The sequence below is a fragment of the Myxine glutinosa genome, chromosome 3 (assembly GCF_964187855.1).
Source record: "Myxine glutinosa chromosome 3, kmMyxGlut1.1, whole genome shotgun sequence".
Lineage (NCBI taxonomy): Eukaryota > Metazoa > Chordata > Myxini > Myxiniformes > Myxinidae > Myxine > Myxine glutinosa.
In genome coordinates, this window is record NC_136263.1 from 72,183,644 (window position 1) to 72,193,643 (window position 10,000).

Genomic DNA, 10,000 nt, shown 5'->3' on the forward strand with positions numbered 1-10,000 from the left:
GCCATAAACAAATGGGAGGAAGGGCTGTGTAGGTAATGCAAAGACTAGTTTAACTGCTTTTAAGTTGAAATGAATTTCACCTGTTCTTTAGAGATGGCTTAATCATGACATAATAAAATGAAGAGTGCAAAGGCTTATGAAAATTCAATGGTGAGAATCACTTAGAAATTTAAAAATTCTCATATCCAGATCTGTATTCAGATCTTCACCAAAATGGAAATGATTCGTCCATGTTATACTCCCAACCTGTCCATCAAGTTTCGTACAAATCCGGCCATAACTTTTTCAGATATCATGCTATGTACTGTATATCGGTTTTAGCACTATCACCGAATGATGAAGAATCACTTTTTAAAATCTCGGATCCAGATCCTTCACCAAAATCGAATAATTTCGTCCTTGTCAGATACCCAACTTTTCCACCAAATTTCGTCCGAATACATCTACAAATTTTTGAGATATCCTGCTCACGGACAAACAAATTAGAAAGATATGCAGAGCAAGCACGATACTTGCCAAATCCCTAAAAAATAATTAACCTTAAAAATAATTGGCAGTTGAATTCAAAGACCAAATATGCAAATCTTTTTCAAATTTCAAGTCAATCATATGAAAATTAAGGAATTTAGAAATTACACCTAAGTTGTTGACCTATGTTGTCCTATGTTGATCCCAAAAATAATTGGTGGTTGAATTCAGTGAGCTGACATGCAAATCCTCTTCAAATTTTAAGTCCATTGAATGAAGATTGACAATTTTAGAAATTTCATCTATGTTGACCTTTTGACCTTAATCCCCTCAAAAATAATTGGTGGTTGAATTGAGTGACCTGATCTACAGATTCCAAGTTAATCTGATGACAATTGATGATTTTAAAAAGTGCACCCAAGTTGTTGATCTTTGGCCAATGTTGACCTTTTGGCCTATGTTGACCTCAAAAATAATTAGCAGTTAAATTTGCAGACCTGATGTGCAAATCCTTTTCAAATAGCAAATCAATTAGATGGAAATTGATGATTTTAGAAATTTGGCAAAGTTGTTGACCTTTGACCTATGTTGACCTTTTGACCTCAAAATCAATAGGCTTCTTGCTTATGAGAAACTCAACCATTTCATGAAATTTCCTGAAGATCAGTTTCAAATTCTGACCTGTAGGCGATTGGCATACAGACAAACAGACAAACAGACAAACAAACAGACAAACAGATAGACAGACAAACAGACAGACAGACAAACAGACAGTGGTGGAAACATGACCTCCATCCACCTTTGGTGGCAGAGGTAATTATATACAGTATGAGCAGTCCACAACGGTATCCTCACCTGCACATAATCTCATGCGTGAGAAGCACCCGACACATCTCGGGGTTTTTGTCTTGTCCTTCATATATGATCGCCTGCAAGACAAATCATGAAAATGGCCTCATCGTCTAAAGAAAGAGAGAGATCTTCAGGGATCATGTCATCCACACCAAAGCAGGAACTGACATCACCATCAGAAGATGAAAATATCAACAATAAAGTTTTCAATCAGTTATAATATTTTTTAAAATTCCAATATTGTGTACTTTATATCCTAAAAATATCAGGTGAAAGTATTATTTATATCTATTTTGTGGCATACACTACGAGGCAATACAAGTCAAAAACTGATATTAGGGCATCGTGCTGATGTGAACCAAAAGGAATGACAAAGATATGGCATCATGTTCAAGCATTCACTTTGATCCGGTCATGGAGTGTTTGTTTTCAAAGGCAATTTTAAAGTTTGTGTTCTTCACAGACAAGGTACAGCTCGATGCAGACAGGCGCCGGTTTCCCTGGGATATGAATGTTGTACTCAGACAAATTAATAGTGTATATTGTCTAATGTTCACACTTTCTTAAAATAAGAATGCTGAATCAGATGAGAACAACGTAGCCATAAAAAAAAAAGAAAAATGAACAGTGAATAATGAAATTAAGTCCTGTCAGGTGGCCTTGAGGAATCTCCAAACGTGTTATAGATAAGAAGCACTCCATTCCCAGAGCATAACATAGGGCCACAGGTGCGGTTAAAGACCAGGGATAATCCCAATTATAGGGTCAAGATAGCCAGCCTGCTCTATATCATGTATTTTACATATATCATGTATATATATATTTTTTGTATACTGAATCGAGGCTCGTGAAAGAGCTAACATTTACTTCACAAAAAATCAACCAGACAAACAAAATATATAAAAAGAGGGAGCGGAAGACAAGATGGGGAGAGAAGGGGAAGCACACAAACACTTGAGAGCACACAACATTTGAGAGCAGGGAGATGTGTGGGAGGGATAGTATATATATATATATATATATATATATATATATATATATATATATATATATATATATATATATATGTATATATACATTATACATATATATTATTTATATATATATATGTATATATTATATATATTATTATATATATATATTATATTATATATATATTTCACATATGTAAAATATTAATATATATATTTATTACATATATTTAATTTTATATATAATATATATATTATATATATTAACATGTTATATATATTCTATATTATTATATATATTATATTATTATATATGTTATATATATTATATTATATATATATTATATTATATATATATATATATCTATATATATATATATATATATATATATATATATATAATATATTATATATATATATATATATATTATATTATTATATATATATTATATATATACAGACTTGGCATTTAATATGGAATATATTTTTTTTCTTGACTTGGGTTTACTTTCTGAACTCAGTATATCAATCTGGTGAGTTTCTTTTACCCTTCGGTGATGTCTTTGTTAAAAGAACCATGTCACTGATTGTCTGTCGCAGCAAGAAGTCAATAACAGGATTATATCACAGGTGGCGTGACAAAATGTACGGACAGGTACATTTGACGATTGGCTTCACAATCGGGTATATAAGGGTTGTTGTGTTCTGTATTAGTGGAATACAACTGCTGCACGTCTACAAAAGTTATTGCCGCTTCCTCTGGAGATGGTCCGTCAACTCGACAATGCTGTTTGTCATGGAGTGGTGGCTTTACGAAATTCTGGCATGAAACAGCGTGCTATTGCTCGGCAGTATGGCATCACTCAAGGTCAGGTGTCAAAGATCCTGAAATGAAATGCTCAGAGGGGTGTCCCTACTCCACTACCGAGGCCAGGACGTCCACGCAGAACCACAAGGAGAGATGATCACCAGCTGCACCGGTTAGTCTGCAATGGCCGTACCAAGTCAGCTAATCGGCTTAGGGCTGAGTGGCAGCAACTGACAAATGTGCCTGTATCCGGAAGGCTAGTCAACCAACGAATGGTTCAAGCAGGCTATCGTGCCAGGCGTCCCCTGAGAAAGCCACGCCTGACCAGGCAACACAGTCAGTGCCGATCGCAATGGGCCAGAGAGCACCGTCAATGGCAGCCAGGACACTGGAATCACGTGACCTTCAGTGACGAGTCTAGATTTCTGGTCTATCGTCAAGATGGCCGCGTCCGAGTGTGCAGACAAGTGCATGAAGCCCACAACGAAGATTTATAGTGCCAAGAGTCCAAGCTGGAGGTGGTGGGGTGACCGTTTGGGCTGCTTTTCATGCAGGGGGCAAAACTGACCTGGTTGTTCTGAATGGAAACCTGAACCAGTTCAAGTACAGGGTCATTCTGGAAGAAACATTGCTTCCATTTGCTCGTGCAGCCTTTCGGGGAAACATTGTCTTCCAAGATGACAATGCACGGCCTCATCATGCTCACATGATCCAACACTTTCTTGCTGACCGTGGTGTAGAGCATATGGAGTGGCCTGCCATGTCCCCGGATATGAATCCGATAGAGAACTTGTGGGCAGAATTAACGCGTCAAATCGACAACTTGGACCAGCAGCCGCCCTCTATGCGTGAATTGCAGCAGACTATTGTCACTGCATGGCAAGCGATTCCTGTCCAAACCTTGGCAAAACTCGTGAACAGCATGCCTCAACGTGTACGTGCTCTCCTGAATGCTCGTGGGGGTTACACGAAGTACTGAACTGTAATTTTACTGTCCGTAATCCCAGTCATAATTTAGCTTTTGTTTTTGTTGAAAAAAAATTTGGCTAATGTGCAAAATAAAGAGATACTTCTGGAAAACGTACAGAAGTTTAACACAGTACTGTCCGTGAATTGAGTTCGATATCAGTTTACATCACTTTCAAGGATCAATTTATTTGCTTCGAAATGTCAAATGTGGTTTTTGTTTCTTTTAAAGGTCACATTAACAAAATCTAGAATAATTTCAACATAATTCCAATGAACTTTTGGTTCTAAGTCATCTTGAAAAGTAGGTTCACCCCCACAAAAAAAAAATTCCATATTAAATGCCGTCTGTATATTATATTATTATATATATATTATATATATATTTATATATATATATATATATATATTATATATATATTTATATATATATATATATATATATATATATATATATATATATATATTATATATATATATATTGTTGCGAATATGGAATTTGGCCTCCATATCCGCTTGTAAATATTCCCCTATTTTCTCCGATACTCCCCAACTCTCCCTTACCCCATTCCCTAGTCCCATTGTCTGTAAACAACACCCATTAGAGCCGATCTTCCCCTTCATCCCCCCATTAAAATGTCGTGCCCAGGTCCCCCGCACCACACGTAGACAACTTTCGGACATCTTCCTAGTTATTCTTATTCTATGTCAGTTAAGGCCTCGTTCCCATTAATTATGACTCTTCGTTGCACCAGAATGTGATTATATGGCACCTGTTAGGAAGTTTAGGACCTCCCCATACCTCTCCGCATCTCTTCCCCATGAAGAAGCGCCAACTACAACAACAACAACAAAAGAGGGGGGCGGCGCGGTGACGGCATGGGGAGTGGGCGTCCTCCTTCCGGCTCGGTTAGCCGCCATTGACCACGCGCTCCACGGGGTTACCACGAAGGGGCTCCCTGTCGGCCCCTCGTCAAGGGCGGAGCCGGTAACCCCCGCACCCAATGAGAAGCCATGGGCCGATGCCATCTGGGGCGGCGCTAACGAGCCGAGGGCGTGTCACTCCCCGCCGGATATACGCGGCCCCGCGCCGGACGTGACGTCAGATGCGCCCCGAGCTTGGAAGGACAAGACGCCACCCCCCACGAGCGCTGAGCGACCTCCCCGCATCTGCTGGACACCAACGTACGCGATTCTGTCCCTGAGCCAGGTGCACCTGAGCCATCGACTGCCGCTTTCCTGGCCATCAAACCCCGTGTGAGTGAGCCTTGTCCCGTTTATCTGTGGTCTGTCTAGGGTTAATATAAGGTTGTGTCTAAGTGCCCACCTTCCTATGTTTCCCTCTTGTCCCTGTAATCTAACCTTTTTCCGTACGAATATACTTGAGAACTGAACCCCTGGTGTCGTATTGTGTCATTATAATCCAGCCGGGTGTCTTCTTTTTCTTATTGAGCCAGCATAGCGCGATTAGTCAACATTCGGGCACAATCGGGTAACTTGTACGGATACGGCGGCCATCCCGCTCGGCCCACCATACCATCAAAGTCGTATCTGTAACAATTGGTGTCGAGGAGTGAGATTCGGACCCGGGACTAAATTAGTTAGGCCCAAATTTTGGGAGGGAAAATCGATCCGGAGCGCGTACTGCGCTCGACAAAATCGATCCGGAGCGCGTACGGCGCTCGACAAAATCGATCCGGAGCGCGGGTACTGCGCTCGACGAAAGTATAACGGCGAAATTTCGAATTTGTTTTACGAAACTCGAATTTTGAAAGTCGCGCTATGGCGGATCAAGACGGCTGGGGTCCGGTAGGGGAGAGTGAAGCAGGGTCGGTCCAGGACCAAATTGAGACACGTGAGGAGAGCGAAACAGCGGGGGTAGCAGACGCGCGAAATGGCGCCTCGCACATAGCTACGTGGGCCGCACCCGCTGCACAAGTGGGAGGGATGGCCCAGATGCAGGTCCTCATGGAGCAATTTATGGCGCAAATGCAGGCGTCCCTCAAACTGCAGAGTAACCAATTGGGGGTAATGGGGAACCGGATGGATGCTCAGGGTGAGCGATTGGAGGGCCAAATGGGGGTAATGGGAAACCAAATGGGGGTAATGAGGGACGAAGCGAGGGGTACCGGTGAGAAGTTAGACAATAATTTTGAGGAGTTAGACAAGAAAATTGGGAAGTTAGACAAAAATTTTGAGGGGTTAGACAATGGGATAAAAGAGGTGAGAAATGGGTTAGAGGGGGTAGAAAATAGAATGGCTGCCCAGGAGAATCAGATAGAGGGAGTGAAAACTGGGTTAACGGGGGTAGAAAACAGAATGGCCGCTCAAGAGAATCAAATGGAAGGGATGCAAAAAGGGTTAGAGGGGTTAGAAAACACCATGGAAGGCAAATTGAGGGACATGAGGGACCAAGCGGAAAGGGAAGTTAACCAAATGGGGCAGCAGATAGAGGGGGTCAGAATGGGGGTAGAAACCAAACTGGATGCTCACAGGGAGGAAATGGAGCAGATGAGGGTGGCATCTGGGCAGGAGATGCAAGTGATGGGAGAGGAGATCAGAAGAGGAGTGAGTGAGGAGGTCGGAGGAGTGCGCGAGGAGGTGAGGCACTGTAAGGAGCGCATGGAGAAAGAGGTGAGAAAGGGGACTGTAAAATTGCAAGGTGGTATAGAGGAGTTGACGCTGGGAGTAGAACAACTGACAGTGGGACAAAAGGAGTTGGGGGACCAGGTAAAGAAGAACACAGCGGTAATAGAGGGTTTAAAATCGACACAGAAGGAGATGAAAAAGGACGTAGGGGTAATTAAAAAAGAGTGCCAGACGGTACATGAGGACCTGACGAGGAAAATGGACAAGGTGGTAGAGGTAATGGAGGTTAAAGAGCGGGAGGTGCGGGAGCACATAGAAAAAAATAAAGTGGAGTTAGAGGAAGAACTTAAAGGGGCGCACGAAGAGATGAAGGAGATGAAGCAAAAATTAGAGGAAGTGGAAGAAGGGGTGAGCGAAATTAAGAAGCGACGGAGAGAGGATAAGAAAGAGATAAAGGAGGAAGTAAAAGAATTGGTCCAAAGTCTGTGTTCGGATCGTGATGATGTGCTCATTAACCGGATGAGGGATTCGCAGGTGATGGAGGAGAAGCGAAGAGAAAGAGGACCCGGTGTAAGTGGTGACCAATATGGTCGTGCGTATGATGCGCCAGGTGATTTAATAAGCTTGGGGGTCGAGATGGACCCGGGTGTTCGTGAAAGGCCGTTGGTGAAGTGTGCGACAGGTCTGGTGTGCGAAAGAGGAGGTGTGCGAGAAAGTCCGACTCTGGGGTGTGTGAGGAAAAAGTGCGTGCCAAGGAGTGAGTGTGCTGGCGAGAGTGAGTCGGTCGTAGCGCGTGTGCGAGGGAGCACATGGAAGCGTGGTGTGGTGAGTGTTACAGAGGGTGTGACGGGAGAGTGTGCGCAGGAGTGTGCGCGAGAAAGGTGTGTGACGGACAGGTGCATGAGGAAAGAGTGCGCTGTCAGAAGTAAGGAAGAGTGTCCACCTGTGGTGAGTGTTACAGAGGGTGTAACGGGAGAGTGTGCGCGAGGAAGGTGTGTGACGGACAGGTGCATGGGGAAAGAGTGCGCTGGCAAAGGCAAGGAAGAATGCACAGCTGTGGTGAGTGTTACAGAGGGTGTAACGGGAGAGTGTGCGCGAGAAAGGTGTGTGACGGACAGGTGCATGAGGAAAGAGTGTGCTGTCAAGAGTAAGGGTGAGTGCGCTGTCAGGAATGGAGGTGAAAGTAGTGAGAGTGACATGGAGCGTGAGTTAGTTGTGACAGGTGAGCGAGGATGTACACCTGGGATGGAAGGATGCACACCTGGAATGGTAGAGCGTGAGTGGGAATGCACGCTGGAGTTGGTGGTGAGGCACGTGGTTGGGTGTGCGAATGAGGGCACACCTGTGATTGTCACAGAGGAGGTGACCGAGGAGGGGGCGCGAAGAGGTGTATTGGTGAGGTGTGCGAGCGACGAATGTGTGCCAAAGTGTTCGGTGGTCAGGTGTGTGACCAAGGCTGTGAGTGGAATGGGTGTACCTGGGTGTGTAAGGAAGGGTACGAGGAGCATGGGCACAGCTGGATGTGTGAGCAAGGAACGGGCTGCGGGGTGTAAGCGTCCAGGTGAAGCATCGACGTTACACGGGTTAGAGGTTAGAGCGACTTTTAGCCGAAGCAGGCCCTCGGTGCGTGCCGGGCCTCGCTTTGAACGGCCGCGTCCGTGCTCCACTAGGCGGAGCTGGCAGCCCGATAGAAAGGGTCGTCATGGCGACCACTTTTTGTTGAGGAATTCCGGCAGGTCGAGATCGGGACATTGGATGGCTCCGTGCCGAGATGGTGCGTGGGATCTCGGCCCGGGTAAGCCCCCGTCCCTGCCCCGAATGCCGGATGCATCCAGCCGCTGGCACAAAACAACCAGCATCCATTGCTTGGCTTCACGAAGCCGGGCTTTGGACAGGGAGTGGCGCACCGAGAGGTATTAGTGAGTCGACTGGGTGATGAGGTTAGTGTTTTGGACCCAAAATTAGAGAAAAACAAAATTTGATGATTGGCAAGGGATTGGCAGTAGTGATTGGCAGATGATGGGTAGTGCTTGGCAAATTTTTGATTTATTGAAATTTGATGTGCAAAATTGGTAGTGAGAGACCCCCGATGTGGTGGGATGGCAAATCCACCATCCCTCACAGTGTGGGGCAAAGGAGCTATAGTTTATGGGGTGTATGGCAGTGAAAACTAGCCCGGGTGGGTTAGGATATATCAATAGGGCCCTAGAAGATGACAGTAGGTAACGTTAAGTTTAGTTAGTGACTGATACCTGTAGTGGGGACGCAGGTAGATTAGTATGGATGATAATGACGAGGGAGCGCAATAGTTTAAAGGGACGACTGGGAAGCGCAAGTTTCAGAAGGGAGTAGTTAGCTGAGATGATGCCGTGTGTGTGAGGATGGAACAGGTGTGATTGCACAGGTGTGCAACTGGACAGGTGTGTGGAGCCGTGTATGAGTAATGAGTGTTGTGGATCAGCGCGAATGCGCTTGGGGAGAGAAGGGTGCAGGTGGCACCAGGTGTGAGAGCACAGGTGTGCAGGTACAGGTGTGTGGAGAGAGTTGGAGTGAGTGGTACGGAGTGGTGTGCATGGTGCGAAGGTGTGGATGGGGGAAGAGTGGACCCCTTTCACGAGTACCCGGGGCGGGTAGTGTAAGTGTTAGGTAGAGGGTACAGGTAAATTGTGGTTGGATATTGGCATTTGTGGTGCGGTTGCAGAATGGTGTTGTGAATGGGTGCATTAGTGTTGTGGAAATGGCTGGGCGTGTAGCCTGTTAGTGTGTGTAGTTGGTTGGGCACTCCACCACTGTGAGGATGTCGGCCAGGTGAGGCCGCAGGTGGGCTCTGGGAGCCGGTAGTTGTGAGTGGGTGCCTGAGGATCCCGGGTGTGGATCGGGCAGCCCAGTGCCAGAGAGGGCACGGAGTGGGGAGAGAGCCAGAGGGCCTTCCCCAGGTAGTTAGGTTAGGGTGAGGAGCAGGTAAGCTCGGAGGCAACTGCAGTGGTGGAGGTGTGCAGGTGGGTAGACCCACTGGGAGAGGTACACGCCACAGCCCAGAAATTGTGCGAGGGCACCGGGAGATGAATCGGGGGAGTGAGACCCCAAATTGAAGAGCACCACAGTTTGGCCAATGGGAATTGGTTTTTAGAACCCATAGTGTAAGAGGGCCAATGGGTTGGCCGGAGAAAGACCCCGGGTAGTGTAAAGTTGTTAAAGTCATTTAGGAAATAGTTAGGATTGATGAACCTGTCGCACCATACGCAGCCACTTACCTGTGGTGATGATGATGACTCCACACCTGTGTTTTCTTTGTTTGTGTTGCAGAAATGAGAATTGCTGTTGGATTTGTGAGACGCATCACGAC

General features: G+C 45.2%; 1 protein-coding gene across 2 annotated transcripts in view; it reads right to left on the bottom strand.

Moving 5' to 3' along the window:
- The window catches only part of EBF3 (EBF transcription factor 3), a 199,182-nt gene that overhangs the window by 128,646 nt on the left and 60,536 nt on the right, over positions 1-10,000 (bottom strand). For both annotated transcript variants that reach the window (XM_068110645.2, XM_068110642.2), the window contains exon 5: positions 1,324-1,397. In XM_068110645.2, coding sequence (XP_067966746.1) covers positions 1,324-1,397 — 74 coding nt within the window. The remainder of the gene's footprint in view (positions 1-1,323; positions 1,398-10,000) is intronic.